Source organism: Chelonia mydas, chromosome 4, assembly GCF_015237465.2.
Source record: "Chelonia mydas isolate rCheMyd1 chromosome 4, rCheMyd1.pri.v2, whole genome shotgun sequence".
In the NCBI taxonomy this organism is placed as follows: domain Eukaryota; kingdom Metazoa; phylum Chordata; order Testudines; family Cheloniidae; genus Chelonia; species Chelonia mydas.
Window position 1 is genome coordinate 59,029,826 of NC_057852.1, and position 17,961 is coordinate 59,047,786.

Genomic DNA, 17,961 nt, shown 5'->3' on the forward strand with positions numbered 1-17,961 from the left:
TAGTACAGTATCTTTTTTGTTCCTAATGAAAAAGGGAGTTAGTCAAAACTACCTGAACTATTAACATCAGGCAGAGAGGCAGTGTGTAAATAACAGGATAAAGCTTCAAAAAGAGAGTGAATGACCACCTCCAAATTTAGAGGTACTTGGAGTCTTCCACATTTCTACACAGTTCACAAGACTACGCAATATTCCTATGTTCTGTCACTAGTGGAAACAAGATTGTTTCCTAAGGTGATCCTAAAAATGTGTTAAAAGGAATCTGCAACGTGACATTCCTGTGTGCATAGCTAATATGCAGCATAATGGAACTGGGATTTTAATATTTACAGCATGTTACGCAAATGCTGCCCTTCTGAGTACTTTCTAAATCCTCTTAGCTTTTAAGTGACAGCTCTGATTCTTTTTTAATAAAATCTGTCTTTTCATTCATCCAGTTAAGAGTGGTAAATAAAAGATGTTTAATGCCCCTTTTCTTATAGACAGATTCCTATATGTAAGGATTTATCTTTGTACACGTAAGCTTATTAGGCTCATATGTAGCTATTTTTAAAAAGCTGACTTTGCAGCATCAGTGCATGATGCAAGAGGCAGCCTTTGGAATGCTTTCTGCCTTGCCAGCACATACTGTCAATAGATAAGCTTAAAAAAACCCTGCGTTAGCAAAGTAACATGCAATATAAATTTTGATGTATGAATACCAAATACTTGGGCCTGAAATCTGGTAGGAAACTTTGTGCATCAATCTACGTGTGTGTGTGTGTATTTGGAGTAGGGGGTTAAAGTGCTGTTGGAAAATAAGAAGTGGAAAGGTAAAGAAGAAATACAACTTGGTGGAGGGATTTTTTTTTTAAAAAGACCCCTATATCCTGTTTTGTTGGTTCATTCATTGTTTGCTCTTTACTATTGTTCCTTTTTGGGGTGAGGCATATGCTGGTATTCAATATATGCATCTGAATACCAAATAAATGGCTTTACCATTTCCTGAATGCAAATCTGAACAGTGGCAGGAGAATGGAGCCAGCCCGGTGGTGGAGGAATGGTGATGAGGGTCTCAAGTTATTTGTGAACCAGTGTTGTATTTCAGCAGATAGAGGGGGGTGGTACTTTTTTTAACTAATCAAATCATTGAAATAAGAACAAAAATATTTGATTTTTGAATAAGTCAGAGGCTTTCTATTCCACATACTGAAAAGCAAAAAGCACAAAATGTGCTTATTATAGTGTATCGTGTGTACAGTGTTACTGCAGAAGGCACACATAATGTAAGCACAGTGGTGGTGTTTGTAGGATGTACACTTACCATATATTTGCTTGTAGGTGACTGTGGAGGAGGTAATGACTACAACTGCATACCTGGATCTCTTTTTGCGCAGTGTTTCAGAGCCAGCTCTACTCCAGATTTTCTTGCGTTTCATCCTGCTGCACCAGCATGAGAATGTGCACATCCTAGATACGCTCACGAGCCGAATCAACACTCCATTTCAGGTAAGGCAAGCAGGAGGGGAGCACATGTGCTTTTGATGAATTTGGGTTAAGAGATTTAGTGGGAGCTTCATCATATCTGTATTTGCTATGGCTCTGTTTAACCTTTAACTGCGAATTTCCTTTCGTACCTGACTCTGTGATAAACATAATGTTGTTTTGCTGTAATTGTTGTCACTTAGCCACCATAGTGATGAGCAGTTTGGGAGTGTGTGAGATAGCTGTAGAGTGGTTGAAGGAGAGACTGTGGGGCTTCTAGGAGCCTAACTTCTGCCACAAAATAGAAAGTAAGTTTGGAGTAATCTACCTGCCTCTAGTGGAGTTATTCCCACTCTAGATACTACTAAATTATTTCTGCCATAGATAACCCATCCCTGAGATTTATACAAATATTCAAGAAGAACAATTTTGGTGGCCTTATGAAATAGCTCAGAATGCACCAAGTAACAGGCATTTTCAAATAAGTTTCACAGAAGAAACTACCCAGCCCCGAAACCACGAGATCATTATAACCACCCCGCTTCCAAATTACCTCAGTTGAGCACTGTCAATATGCCCAGTTTGTTCTTCAGGAACCAAGTATAAACCTTTCCAGCATGTTTGTTTACCAGTTATGTGGCCTGCTTCTTTGTTTATAAGAGCAATTTTGTTTGTTTGTTTTGTTTGGCTGTGTATTTAAATAATCAGATTTCCCTCTTCTCTGCAGCACAGGCACCTTTCGTACACAGGGTTTATCGCAGGCTAAGGCTACAATTTTGCAGACAGCCCCTTGTTAAAATATTCACAGCATATCACTGTAGGTAGCTCGTTGATGAATATACTGTAAAGCAGTGCTTGTCAAGCTATCTGATGTGGGGGACCGGCAATTTTTTTTTCCAATGTGCGCGCAGACCAGTAGCCGATGACTCGCGGACCAGCACCGGTCTGCGCACCACCACTTTGAGTAGCACTGCTGTAGAGTAACATGTGGTATAAGTTCAGGTAAAGCCAGAGAATCAGTATGTGCATTACATTTGTGTAGTAGGGACAGCACCTTGGACTAGAAGTGTATTTAGGAATGGGAGTGCATGCATCTATGGATATATGTTGCTGTTATTGCATTTCAGAGATGGATTAACTCTGAAAACTCATAAACAGCTTTTGTAGACAAAAAAATGCAGATGTTGTCTTGGCTAATCGTAATTACTGTTCCACAGGCAAAGGAAATGGGTATTGTAAAGAATTCTCCGGCCCTGAGCAACTCCGGAGCCCTTGGCCAGAATGGTTTTGTGATACTCAATGAGTTTTCTCCAGTATAGCTTGGCCAAGTACAAACGCTGGAATTGCAGCTTTTTGTGGGTTTCCATAGAACAAAAGCTGCACACATTATTATTGCTGAAAAGACTTCTTAATAATTGACAGGATTAAATTTACAACTCTTTTGGCCACCTATCCATACATATAAAAACCGTCCTCTGTTTCCTGCTAGTACATTTTACATACTGGTTTTCCTTTAATGAAATACAAATAGACTGTCTCTGCTTTTCAAAAGCATGTTGCTTTCTCATTTTTCTTGACAACTCTATTAGGAATGCAAGAGATCTTCCCTATAAATAACACAGTATTTAGTAAAAAGAAAAGGAGTACTTGTGGCACCTTAGAGACTAACCAGTTTATTTGAGCATGAGCTTTCGTGAGCTACAGCTCACTTCATCGGATGCATAGCTATGAAGTGAGCTGTAGCTCACGAAAGCTCATGCTCAAATAAACTGGTTAGTCTCTAAGGTGCCACAAGTACTCCTTTTCTTTTTACGAATACAGACTAACACGGCTGTTACTCTGAAACCTGACAGTATTTAGTGTAAATAATGTGCCTTCAATAACATTTAAGGAAGTCATTTTGATTTTCTTTAGCAATCATTATTTTGAACCCTTAAACTACTTAGAACAACTGTCCACAAATCACAATAAGGAAACAAGGAGAGCTCCTCATCAATCTCTTCCCTTTATGTCCAAAACACCCCAACTCTCTCCCTAACTACCGATCCCTCTCTCTACCTTTGCAAAGACTTGACTTCCTCCTAAGGCTCCTGCAATTCTCCTTCAACCTACCCACCTCTGGGAAGAATCCCACTTTCCTGTCATCTCCTCACCTATTTCCTCACCGCTGCCTTCTCCAACTCCCTACACAGTCACAATGTTGTGGCTGACTAGTCTCTTCCTGTTGGCTTCCAATATTACTGATAGTACCTAACCTACGTTATACTTGTACCTATCTTTTATTGGACCGACTTCTGTTGGTGAAAGAGAGAAGCTTTTGAGCTACACAGAGCTCTTCTTCAGGTACAGGTGGCATTTAAATGGATCATGTAATAAGGATTTCCAGCAGGAGTCTGTTAATTGCTCTGAGCAAGAGTCAGGTACTGTCCTCTTTCCTTGGACTAATGTTCTTTTACCTGCCCAACTTAAGGACACCTCTGTAGTTCTTCACCAAGACAGTGAACATTTTTAGAAGGGTTAAAGCACATATGTGTAATTTAATGCCAACGAAGGTAATTTTGAAATTCAAGTTCCCAATCTCTCTTCAGTCTAGTGTAAACTAAAATAGGTACTGCAACATCACAAATAACTTTCACCCTGCCCAGCAACCTCAACACTTTTGTCCTGGATAGATAAACAATTAACCTCTCCTATACACATAGGGTCAGTCATTCATTACCAGGAAACATGCTGCTTTCACAAAAGAGGTTTCTCTCAGGATATGTCTACACTAGAGCTGGAGACATACCGTGCTAGTTGTGATTGAGGCAGGGTACTAAAACTGGAAGTGTACGTGCGCTGACGCAAGTGGCGGGTCAGGCTAGCCACCGCAAGTACATACTTAGCATTTTGGATAGGATTGTACTTGAGGCAGCTAGTCCTCATTTTTATTTTTAGCACACCAGCTTTCAGAGCTAGTGCACGTATGTCTACTTGAGCTGGAATTTACACCTTCCAGCTCTAGTGTAGACATACCCTTAGTTTGTGAGATAACTGAACTCTTTCCAGCAAAGGCCTTCAGCTGGTCAAACTACGTGTGTCAGAGGTAAAAGCTATGCTTCATCCATTGAGTTGGCCAGAGTCCCTTTATTGCTGAAACCAAATTAAACTGAATTGTCTAAATTAGCAAAATTCCTTTGAAAGGTGTGCTATTTCTCACTTTTCAGTTCTTGCAAACTTTTCTCCTTCAGCTTCTTAAAAAGCAAATTTCTGATTTGTGTGCATTTTATAAAAATATATTTTGGTGTATGTATAACTTCAGGCATCTAATAAAATCCTACCAGGGTGCTGACAGAATGAAATAAGCATACTTTCAGTCTCTGATAAAACACTAAATTCAGGCTGTGCTTTCTATAATGCAGAATTAAATTTACCTCATGGAAGGGAGGAAAGTTACAATTTACAAAGTTACAAAGATCAAAAACTGACTGTGTATATCATTTCCCAGCTCTGTGTGGTATCTTTGGCATTGTTCAGAACACTCATCGGCTTACACTGTGAAGATGTGATGTTACAGCTAGTTTTAAGGTAAAATCCACACTCCTTTTTCTATTCTAATTCTCCAGTAAGAAGTCTCTGGATGTACAGCTAGAGCTCTTAAAAGGAACAAGCAAACAAATATAGGGATAAAACATATATGTTTCTGACACAAATATACCAAACCAAGAGAGGCACAGTTTATATATCCTATCATACCCAGGCACAGTGGGAGACACTGGTTTTCACATATTCTTTTGTTGTAATTTATTTGTAGAAAAGTGGGGGAACAGAATCCACGGATTATTTACCGCCTCTAAATGTTCCCTGGTTCTAAATTTATAATAATTTTTCTCTTCTGAACATTTTCTCTCATGAATTATAATCTGCTAAACACACTATGAAGCAGGGCTATATTTACTTTTCTGTAGCTTCCAAACCTTTTTACTTCCCCTTGCCCAGGAATTTCTCAGATAAATTCCTGACCTGTTGTACCCCGGGGTAGAAGGACATGCTGTTTTAATTGTGCAATGTCCCCTCAGTTTACATTTTTTAAAAATTTTTCTAGCTGCTTTTCTTTATTCTTTTTATGTTGTTATTTTAACAAGTGTGGTTGGCATGTCTGTGAGAATTAGATTAGATTGGATCAAATCAGGTCACTGGTAATTAATCTTAGATGTATTAACAGTGACCTAATCAGATCATTAACTCCATTGGAAATCCAGGGGTGTTAGCTATCTCTCCGTGTCTCTTTCCCCTCCCTCCAATACAACTTACACTGGGATCCCATCCAGTCCCTGCTGGTGTATGTGGGTACATAAGTAGGGACTGAACCAGATCCTTATATAACTTTGTGGGGAACTCAGATTTGGTACGATTCCTCCACTGACTTTTAACAGAGGTGAGTGCTACATTTATTTTTGTATTGTGCTACTTATTTGGGGAATCGCTTGTTATTAAACACTGATTTACTTTAAATGACAAAACACCAATCTAGTTAACCCCTAAATCACTCTAAGAAACAGAACGCAAGTATGTGCTATGTCTGCTCCTTGTCCTTCCATAATCCCTCCTGTGCCCAAGAGCTTTATATGTTGATTCTTCCCAACAAAATGACCCAGCTGGACTTCTTTGTTGCTAGTCCCTTCCCTGACATGCACGGCCTCAATTTGCATTTATGTGCTGGCTCTTTCTGTGGACTGGGCTCTCCAACCCTTCCTCCCTAACTCATCCTGAATAGATCCAGACAAACTGGCGCCCTCTGGCATATGCCCCTCCCTGCCTACATTTAGGACAATGCTCTGACACAACCCTGGTCTAGTGGTTCCCTGTAACTATGCCCACAGGCATTTCCTCCCAGGAGTGACTGTCCTTCCCTTCCTCCTCTACACTGGAGCCCAGTGTAACTCATCAGACTCTAGACCTACCCCAGAAAGCTGTTCTTAGGGAGATGACTGTAATTTGGCAGATAGTGTTTTTTAATTTGAGCAAAGGGGGGAAGGTGAGAGGAGAATTTTCCACATAGCTACTCTCCTTGAAATACACAGAATGTTGTTGTGGGCGTGTAATGATTGGCTTTGTTGTTTCAGATATCTGATCCCATGTAATCACATGATGTTGAGTCAAAGATGGGCTGTGAGGGAAAGAGACTGTTACTCAGTATCTGCTGCTAAACTGCTTGCTTTGACCCCAGTCTGCTGCTCTACTGGGATTACACTGACTGTTGAAAACCAATCAAAAGATTACATCCTATGGACAAAGGCCACACCCAATGCAGGTAAACATTGGGCATGCACTGTGCTGTGAAGGGTTTGGTTTGGAATATCCTCAGCCTAGGGTGGGAAAGTGAACATAATTAATATCAAAAAAGTGTATTTACTATTAAGATTTCACAAACAATATGTAATTATTCTGGATTGGAGAGGGCCGGCATTTAATTACCCCCACATGGCAGCTCTATCAAATCTGTATTGTAAAGAATATCCACGTTGGATGTACATTCACAAATACATGTGTGAAGATGTGGCTACATCTTATGCTACTCGAGGGGCAGTGTGGTCTGATGGATTGGGCTCCAGGCCTGTCTCTCAGAATTCCTGAATTCTAATGGTGACTCCGGATTAGACACAGTCATGAGCAGCCACGAGCAAATCTCTTAACCTCTGTGCCTTGGTTACCCATCCCCTTTGGGTGCTTGAGGCAAAAGTATCTTCCTGCCCTTCTTAGCAGTTGCCTTGCGTTATTGTAGGGAGTTCAGCTGGATTTTTTTTATCATATTGTGAATACTCTTGTTTTATCTCAGGTTCTTCCGTAGGCTATTGCGAATCTATGTGCATTGTGAAATATGGAAGAGCTGTGGACATCAGTTACCTGCAGTACCTGTGGGAAGCTGAAGCCATCATTCTCCACTGCATGAAAGACTGCCGGGTTTGGTCTGCCCCGTATGATGGGGAAGACCCTGACCCAGACACCTTTATCCAAACGCTGGCAGAGGAGAACAGTAAAAGTGTGGAGCACCCTATGTTCCGACCCCAGCAGCAAACTTCCAGTAACTGCAGTTCTTCTCAAATTACTCCATTGGGAGAGAAGATACAGTTGGAGCTGGAATGGGATGACAGCTACGACACAGGGATTTCTCCTGGGTCTGATGTGAGCTCACCCCAGCCTTTTGATGATCTAGGGACTGTAGAGAGACAACTGCCTGCAGAGCCACCAAAGCACATTCAAGAGATGAAGAAGAATGCAATCATGCTTGTCAGAGGGTCTTACATAGAAGAATCAGATTTTCAGGATGATGTCATGGTTTACAGGTTATGTGCCCAAAAGGATGCTCAGGATAATGACAATTCCAAGGAGGAAACTTTAAGTACAGCAACTGAATCTCAAAACACAATTCAAAGCCAGCCCATTAAGAGGTCTTTGAAAAACTCACATCCAGAAACAGAGTTAAAGGAACACAATAGGAAAAATTCAGGTTTGCTTCAGGATGTAACAAATGAACAAATAAACCAAAAAGCTGTTGAAACAGACCGACAACCAGACTTAGAGCTGAAACTCTCTCCTCCAGAAGCAGATCAAAACTCAAATGTGAGGCTGCTGAGCCCAGATAGTGAGGAATTTATTGCACAATATGACAAAATTATTGAAGAACTGGATTCTAACACAACAGGCTTGTTAGAGGAGCAGAAATTGTTGACACCTGTATCTCCAGTGGAAGAGGAGGAGGACTTTGAAAATTTTTCAGTGGACACTCCTTCTACAGAAAGTATACTGTCTCCATTTGGGCCAAAGGAGGATACGTTTTCCAACCATCCTGCAAGGAGCCAGAATGCTGCATTTACAGGTGGAATTTCCTCATTAATTAATTTCTTTTTGATGTTCTTTTACCATGTTTGTTACGGTTTATCAGAGCCAACCAAGAACAGGATCCCATTGTAACCGGCAGTGTACGAATATCGAATAAGAGACAGTCCATTAACTGAGGAGCTGACCATCTAAATCAGTAAGAAAGGAAAAGGGTTGGAACACGCACAAGCAGAAGAATAATATGATGGCAGTGAACATCAGGTTAGGTCCATGGGATTTCTGGTTTGTTTAAAAAACCCTTTTAGTGGGGGGTCATGGTAGAAGGAGATTAGCTACACTGAAATAGAAAGGAAAGGAAAGGGCATTCGTGGCCATGAGAGAGATGGCAGGAGAGGCTGGAACAACGGTCAATCAGCAGAGGAGAGAGTTGTTAACCAATATGAAGGACAGAGGGGTAACATGAATAACAGTAACCTATTATGGTACTGTTAAATTAATGTTATTCACTGTGATACAATATAACTATGCCATGAAAGTGTGTGGTGCTGTTCTTGGGCTGAAGTTTTTGACCTTCATATTTGTTTAGTTTATGTTATAAAATTTTAGAACAAGACCAGCACCAAACAACTGTCCTAACCACATCATTCCAGGGAACAATCCTGCCATTGTGAGTGGTTGGACTATCTGACCTAATAGAATGAGTGCACTTAAAATGTCCCATTTCTGCAACTGCTTTGCTGCCTATACAGCAGCATGTGCAACATAACAGAAAAGTGATAGGCTGCTCTGCCACCTTTTGCTGCTATTTTGCTTTTGTGCACCAGGTGGCAGCGCTGTTGCCATTTCTGCATGCACCTCTCTGCAAGCAGGTCTAGGCACCTTGCTTTTCAAATGCCAATGGCACCCTCACTGTTGTGTTTTTCTCTTGTGCCAGGCATCCAGTGAAATTTGGCCACAGAATTATATCTAAATCATTGGGAGGACACAATGTATTCAGGCATGCTTACCCACAGCAAAGCCTGTAAGGGCTGACTCTAAATAACTCGGGATACATTAATCTTTTCAAAAAGAACAGGAATACTTGTGGCACCTTAGAGACTAACAGATTTATTTGAGCATAAGCTTTCGTGAGCTTCATCGGTTGCATGTAGCTCACGAAAGCTTATGCTCAAATAAATTTGTTAGTCTCTAAGGTGCCACAAGTACTCCTTTTCTTTTTGCGGATACAGACTAACACGGCTGCTACTCTGAAACCTGTCATTAATCTTTTAGTCATTGAAATGCAGCCTTTGAAGTGTGGCCAGCAGGCCTGGTGTTCAGTCTTTAAGTATTTGAGGAAGGCAACTTGGTTTTCAAGTGCATTTGCCACTATTGCTGTGATGAGTTCTCCGTACCAGGCTCTCAGAAGCTCCCTTCATGTCCCTAGGTCACATCTGGCTCTGTCAGTCTCCTGTCATTCCCTGTCAAACATAGTTCAGATACTTTGGTCACATCCCTTTTTGTCTGTGTCAAGTCCTCTTCTTCCCTTTCACTTCCTTTCAAACAAAGCTTTGCTGCTACCCCTCCCAAGCCGTGTTTCTCTCTATTTGTCTCTTCACTCTATTTCAAATGGTCTTCTAACTGGTGCCGAGTGGGGAAGACACTGGCAAAGTTGACTTTGCAATGGGGGTTACACTATCACTCATACAAATGACATTTCAGCCATCTCTCTGTTACTGTACAGAAATAGTATTTTGCATATAATTTGGATCCAGTATTACATTATGTGTTGGTCTAGGGCTCTTATTTGACTGTGTCAACTTAGTGTTATGGGGCGCTATTACAGGAAGGAGCTTTGTTCTACAGAATCAAATGTCAAAACCAAGTTTCCCACCACCAGTACATCCCACCAGTGTGTAGACATGCTGCTCCACTACATGACTTGTACCTAAAGAAAGACGCTGTCATGTGGATGTGGCACTGATGCTGGACTCTTGGTTTAGAAAATGGTGGCTGTTCCTTTATTATTTATTTGCAGTATAAGATTGTTAAACATAAACCTCCCTCCCTCCATGCCACCCAAACAAGGAAACTTCAAGAATAGAAATATGTGGCAAATAAACTTTTATTATGGGTAAGTCCCCCATATCTCCAGGCACATGCATTAGACCCATGTAAAATTTTTAAAAAATGTTCTAATTAGTTTGTGTTGCTCCTTTTGAAGCTTATAAACACCTGCTGAGCTGCTCGGATTGTTGCTCTAGTAAGGTTCTGGAGGACCTTTTATTTTTCCCGATTTGTTCATATGACAGAGACCTTCTATGTATTCTGGTCAAGTCTCATGAGGTGGTTTTCAGTTGTTGCTGTAAGTGCCTGGCTTCAGCCTTCGCTGCTCAGATCCCAAGGCTGACTTGGAATCGTTAGCCTTGATACACCTTCTCTTGGAACCTCTTGTACAGCTGCCTTCATTGCACGGGGGGTGGGGCAGGGGGAGTGGAGTGTCGTGTCCCAGCAGGTTTCAGAGTAGCAGCCGTGTTAGTCTGTATTCACAAAAAGAAAAGGAGGACTTGTGGCACCTTAGAGACTAACAAATTTATTTGAGCATAAGCTTTCGTGAGAATGCCGCCATGAATGTGAGAGAAGGAAGGGGCAAGATGATCAGATAATGCAGGCAGTGCTGGATGAGGGCTTTTTATGTATCCCAGGCAGGCAGTGTTGGGTGAAGGCTCTTTATGTATCTCAGCAAAATATTGTAAGACACCTCCATTGTTGGTATTGCAAATGTAGATAGGATCCAAATTAGTCACTGGTGTTTTAACCAGCTGTGAAGTGGCTCAACCTTCTCGCTTGTCCTTGGGCTGCATACAAGTACATTGGCCTTTTGCTGAGGTGGGAATCTACCCTACCCCCTCACTGGCTTGCCACATACTAACTGTCCATATGGACCCTGCTGACATGCATTAACAATTCATTAGTGTACTCTGATCTACCCTGCTTTGAAATGGGGTAGATTCACACCCCAGCTTGCTGCAAACCAAATGCTCATATTGACATTTCAGCTCAGATCCCACTGTCCTCAAATCCTTATGTCATAGTCCTCCCGGGCTTTGTAGCAGCACCCTAGGGAGTCCAATCTTTTTCTAGTTCGCAGAGAACTGGAGAAGGGAAGCACATCCAGGATGTGGGGTTTCCCCCAGCAGTCTCATCCCAGTCTTCACAGAATTTGTGGTGTAGCTCCTTGGGCAGTTTCCTGCCATTTTGCTGCTGACACAGAATAGTCCTTGGCCTCTCGGGAAGCCACCCCCTTCTGCCAGGGCTGCAACTTCTTATTGCGACTGTTACTGGTCCACCAGTTGGCCACAGCTGGGGAGGTGGCTACTCTGTCCCTTAACCCTGTGTTTTAACCACTATGTTATGTGAATTAGAGTTGGGTGACGTGGTAGTTAAAAGCCAAGAGACACCTGGACCCGTGTCTACACTAGTACTTCCACTTGTGCTCTCCTCAGTGGGGCTGTACCAATATCAGTAGTGGGACGTGTTTTAGAAGAGAGCTAGTGTAGACCCAGCCATACTGTGCATCCATGGTAGCAGTAGTTCTAAAACAGAGTGGGCTTTGATCCTCAGCCATGCCCTGTGCCTGATGGGTGGAGCTGCAAAGGAGTTATTTATGGTTTGGTTCCTTGATTGCTGGGCTGCCCAGGGATTCCTTTTGGCCTCCAGCATAGTTTAGAACAGCCCCACACCGTTGTTGTAAACTGCACCCTGCTATCCAGGACATTGAAGGGGTTGGCTTGCCAGCAGGAGCTTGCTGGAGTGCAGTTATCTCAATTACGTTCTTTCCCCCAGGTATACCTCCTATGGCAGGGGTCACAGGAGGTAATATAGAAGTTGGCTATGCTTTGTGCAACCGAGGGATTCCCCCATGTCAAGGATCCCCATGTGGAGAGAGTTTGCTGGCTTTCTGGTATTCTCACACTGTGGGAGTTGTGCAGAGGAATCAGAGTTGGATCAGGGCTGAACCTTATACTTAAGTAACTTTTATAGACTGTTTCCTGTTGGTCTTTTTACTGTCTCTAGCTACATACCTGCTTTGTCATTTAGCAGTATGTACTAATCCATATTCATTTGCTTAACTCATGTTCATATTGGCAGTCTTTGCCAGGCTTACGATGAAGGATATGTACGTTCATTGTAAATAGTTCTGTATTTTAGTGGCGATACTGTAAAAAGTGTACACAAACCAACACTGTTATTTAGAAGTGACATTAATCTGATAAAGCCTACATCTACCAATAGCCTATATTTATGGCTTCCGCACTTTGTGTGAATTTTTGCAGTGCAGAAAATGTTTGTGTTGTGATACAAATTAGTCCAGGGTTGGGTTTTTTTATGTTTTGAAGCAGCATTTTTATAGTCCCACTAAAATACCACTATGTATTATGATAATGTGAGAAACCTACCCATAATTTACTCTGTCCAGTCCTTCTGTAGAATTAAGCTAGAACGGTAATAAGAAGCGTGACCCTGCTTCATCTGAAATCTTTGGAAGCACTCCAAGTAACTTCAGTGGGAGTAGATCCATAGAACATAACATGCTGGATTAAATCTTTATTGGCACATGTGAGGTAGAATAATTATGCATGCTTAATATACTTTGAATGTCAACTGATTGGCTAACCAGTCAGAGTGCCCCTGCTCATGATAGAGTTAACAAGAGATTAAATATATTCAAAGCTGCATGTTCTGTCTGTTCAGACCTGGCTTTTTTCCTGTTGGCTTTTAATTGGCATGTGGGAAGTCTGATTTAGTCAAATATGGAGATTTAAATTCCTTTTCAAATGCTTATTCCCCTGATTTTAAGATTTTTTTCCCCCATTTTTCTTGTAGGGCCATTTATCAGCGTAGTGCTGTCAAAGCTGGAGAATATGTTGGAGAATTCCTTGCATGTTAACTTGCTGCTCATTGGGATTATTACTCAACTGGCCAGTTACCCGCAACCTCTTCTTCGTTCCTTTCTGCTCAATACCAACATTGTATTGCAGCCCAGTGTACGGTCATTATATCAGGTACTTCATCAATGCTTCATTTCATGCTCAATGCAAATTTTGCCAGTAATTCTAGTGCCTTGTTTACTTGTTTTTCAGTTTGTTGCTGTGTATTTGCTTTCCCCTACCTGTTTGAGGACCTCTCTGTTTAGTTTGATGTTTTTACTGTGCCAATGCAAGGAGCTGGAAATTAACTACCCAACTGGCATTGTAACAGTCTCTAATTTGGAAAGAGCGAGACTGAGGTTTCAGGCCATAATTTCAAGGATAGTATTAAAAATTTACCATTCTTATTTTGGCAGGTGCTGGCATCTGTGAAAAATAAAATTGAGCAGTTTGCATCCATCCAAAAAGATTTTCCAGGTCTTCTTATACAGGCCCAGCAGTACTTGCTTTTCCGAGCGGACATGTCTGATGTGGCTCCAGAGTTACTGACCAAAGGTAAATATCAACCACTTTCACAGAGGTATATGATCTAAAACACTGACTTGCTTGTTGTCTGCCCTATTTCCCACAGAAAGATAAAAACAGCAAGAGGGCATTGTGCATATCACCAGCCAAATGTATTTCTGTATCTGTGTAACTTTAAAGGGACAATCCTAAATTTTTAGGCCACAATATGTAGATGCATCTTGAAATAATCTCCCATCTGGAAATTCTTAGTGTGTTTTATTTTAGCACATGAAAACTTATTTCTGAAGAGTAACAGAATAAGGTGTTGGCATGACTTGCTGTCAGACTGGCCGAGTACATGGTTTATGGGGTGGGGTTGCATGTGTGCGCGACCTCATTTTATTTTACTCTCATTCTAAGCAATGCATCCGCTCTTTTTCGGTAATTCTTGGAGAGAACAGTTTCAGAAATAAATTCATTGTGGAATTCTAGTAGATAAAACCTTATAGGCTGGACTAGAATATCTTTAAGGGAGATAAATATGAGCCAGAAATTTTTGATTATGCCCTTTTAAATGGAAAGAAGCAAGTTAAAAATAAAATGCAGTACTAGGAGGGGCACATCAAAGGTGGTGGTGAGTTGGTGCCACCTCAGGGCACAGCACTCCCACTCCAGCTGACTTTTCTAGCATCTGCTGCTTTTCAGGTATGCTGTGTGCTACACCTATTTTCAATGGGCTGTCAACCATTAATGTTTTGTACAGTAAGTCAGATAATAAATTTAAAATGTAGAATCCTCTTTTCTAAATGATAAAATTCCTCCAGCAGCTGATGGGGTTAGGACCTCACAGTGTAGTCTGAGTTCAGAACTTCAGATGCCAGGTTTTAGAATTGCTGCTGAGTAGTCAGCACTGGGCTCCAAGCTTCCATTAAAACCTGACTTTCACATATGATGGGAATGCATAGGATCTGCTGAGAATAGTAACCATAGTGATAGCATGGCACTAGTTAGCAACAGAACAGGGTTCAAGAGATTCTATTTATTGAATCATTATCATCAATCATTTGGAATGAGTATCCCACTTGTTCCTACACCAGATTTTTTGTTTGGCTTTTCATTGATGTGTGGGAAGCAAGGGAGACTTTTAAAAAATGTTTATTTAATTGTTTTTTTCTGAGGGACTTAATAATTTTCTTCAATTCTAATCAGCATGGTGTCAGCTTCTAACATTCACAGTATGCATACTCTGCAAAATCATAGCCTTTCTCAGGCGGCTACTTGAAGCATTGGTCTGTGGAAGGTGCATGCTGTAAGTGAGATGTTTATCACAGAGATCAGTAGGGTTTAGAAGTCAGGTTCCAAGAACAGTAGATGAGAGAGCCTACAATTAGGGTGCACTGTAGGTGGCATGTGGGATGCAAGATTAGAAGCCAATATTTAATGGCTTTTTTTTTTAAAAGGTACTTGTCAATAAGATCTCTGTATAATACATTCCTAACATAACTTCATTCATCTTATGTTATGTTATGCTTCAAAGCTCTCTGTTGTAGCTATTCAGAGCCAGTGAAACTGCTTCATAAAACAGTCTCTGATTTTGGCATTTATTTATATTTTCCTGTTTTACATTAGCATATTTGTGGGCTTCAACGTTTGCCGAGTCCCTTCATTGTGGTCATTATTCAGGAACCTGAAGCAGAGGCTGCTCGGTCATTTGCCTGTAACATTTTCTCCTGCCCTGTGGCAGCCCCTGTAAAGAACGAGCCTCTTGACTAATGCTTAGAGACTAAATAAATATCTGGATAACTGCAGTTTTGGCTCTTAGCCAACCTAGCAATGCCAGCAATCAAACAGGTAATTCCTGGGGCAAGTTGCCTCCCAAGTACATCAACACACCACATCATTATATTGATTAAGAAATGTAAGGTTGAAACTGCTACAGTATTGGCAAATAAAATATGGTTGGACTTTACGAGATTATTTCAGGAAGCTAAAATGAAAATCCAGTATTCTGGAACGAAACTTTCTCCTAGATTCCCTTTTCAAGTTGAAAAGTGAAAGTGACGTATAACTGCAAGCACAACAATCTTTCCTGATTCTTCCTACATTATTGAATATAGTTGACTTCCTACAGGATTTAAAATTGAAAAACAGAAACTGATCCCATCGGTGAAAACTAATTCAAAACATAGGTGTTCAAGAGAGGGGATATACTTGGATTGCAATAATGCTGTAAGAGTTCTAGGAATGATGGAAAACTTACATCTCTGCTTATACTGAAATAGTATATGGTGAGGGGAAAAGTCTATTTGATTTGAGATTGCATATGTAGAGGCATCAGGTTATAAACCAGGTAAGTGACACACACGCTCTACCTGTGTCCCTGGTGAAAACACATCTGGAATATTAGACTTTTTCAGTCTCTGTGCTGTAAGATTCTATATTGTGTACAGTTCTGTGCACCTGAATGCCAGAAAAATGGAAATTGAGAGCATTGAAATATTTTGCAGGAATGGGTATATTTGGATGAAATTATTCAATGGGAAAAAAATCAAAATGTTTAGGCTTTTTACTTTTAATTATATGTAAGTATTAAATATATTTAATATGCATATAAAATATAGTTCATGTTTTAATATAATATAAAAGTCAAACTAAAACATTTTGATGGCTATTGAGATGACTTCTCTGAATTTCTATTTTGCAGGCAATCTCAAAATGCTTGTTTTTTGTTCCACTTCATAACTCCCTCCCCCCCCAAAAATGTTGGAGTTTCCTGTAGAACAGAACTTCTGGTTCCCGACCAGCCCTAGTTGGGAGAAAACCAGAGAACAACACAAGTGACTAAAGAGTCTGGAGAGCGAGAGTTATGATTAACTAGAACTAAAAAAAGTATAGCTTTACCAAATTATTGCTAAGGGATGAAAACTTTATCCAAGTATCGGAAGGATATACACTAATGTCCATAAACTGAGGAAGGGGAAACAAGGATGGAGAAATATAGAACATAGGAACTGCCGTGCATCAGACTAGTGGTCCATCTAATCCCATATCCTGTCTCTAACACTAGTTGGCTGGCACCAAATCCTTCAGAGGAAGGTGCAAATAACCCAATAGTGGAAAATTATAGAATAACCTGCTCATACTTTAAGGGAAGTTTCCTCCTAACCATATCATGTAGTGGTTAGTTTATGCCCTGAAGCATGTAGGTTTAATCCTTACATTTTTTTTTTTAATGCAGTCTCATATAACAGTGGACATTCTTAGTGGTCATGTAAATGACTAATTACATTTTGAATCCTGTTAAGCTCTTAACCTCAGTAACATTTTGTGGCATGAATTCCACAGGCTAATTATTTATGGTGTAAACAATAAAGTACTTTTTACACGTTTTGAGTTTGTGGCCTTTCAGTTTCATTGAATGTCACTTAATTAAAATGTGGTTCCAACTGGGGTTGAAATTAAAGTGCTGCTGCCTTTTTAGTTTACTACATTTAAAAATTTTGAGTTACTTACTTTGAATAAGAGACTACTCTTGGTCCCAATCCTGCGATGAGCTCTGTGAGGGCAGACCATATAGGTGTCTGGAGAATGGAGAATGTGTGGTGTTCTCATTTATTTTTAAAAATTATTTCCTGCCTGTTCACAGGAAGATGGTAACCTCCAAGGAGAAAGCTCCGAGAGGGACAGCTGTAGAAAAAACTGAAACTTCATATAGTATTTCTTAAATAATGTGTTTGAGCTTTGAAGAGTTGTCATGAAAATTTACCTGCCCAGGCCCAAACTCCACTTACCTGCCTTTCCAGGGTGGTGATGGGGAAAAATATATTTTGTCTATCCAAAACATACATAAATACTAATGCCAGGTAAGCAGGAGAGTAGACTAGTGCAAGGCTGTATTATTTTAAATTATACTTCGGGAAATTTTTTTCCACGCATAAAATGCAAATAACTGTGATTTCCCTTTTAAAAGGTACCTTCATATATGTTCCTTTCCATTACTCTGCCTTCACTTCCATGTTGTTTCTTCCCACTGGCAGCTCTCAGCTGCCAGATTGCTAAGGGAAAAAAGGGAGCACATGTGGAGTGGGGGTGGGGAATAACCCCACATGCCTATCTGAGCCTTGATCATTCTTTTTTGGGAGGGAGAGAATAGAATTTGGGCCACACGGTGTGTAAAAACATTGCATTCGATACCAGTCATAGAGTGAATACATGCTCGAGCATGCAGTTTAAATTAGGTTTGCTTACTGGTCAAAAC

General features: G+C 40.6%; 1 protein-coding gene across 8 annotated transcripts in view; it reads left to right on the top strand.

Annotated features, from left to right (window-relative positions):
- FHIP1A (FHF complex subunit HOOK interacting protein 1A) overlaps positions 1–17,961 on the top strand; it is a 134,507-nt gene that overhangs the window by 111,729 nt on the left and 4,817 nt on the right. For 6 of the 8 annotated variants that reach the window (XM_043545808.1, XM_043545809.1, XM_043545810.1 and 3 more), the window contains 6 exons: positions 1,321–1,488; positions 4,952–5,031; positions 6,570–6,757; positions 7,283–8,323; positions 13,153–13,331; positions 13,613–13,751. In XM_043545808.1, coding sequence (XP_043401743.1) covers positions 1,321–1,488; positions 4,952–5,031; positions 6,570–6,757; positions 7,283–8,323; positions 13,153–13,331; positions 13,613–13,751 — 1,795 coding nt within the window. Of the gene's footprint in view, positions 1–1,320; positions 1,489–4,951; positions 5,032–6,569; positions 6,758–7,282; positions 8,324–13,152; positions 13,332–13,612; positions 13,752–16,407; positions 17,356–17,961 lie in introns of those variants that run through there. The other 2 variants (XM_043545813.1, XM_043545812.1) reach the window with 2 other exon arrangements.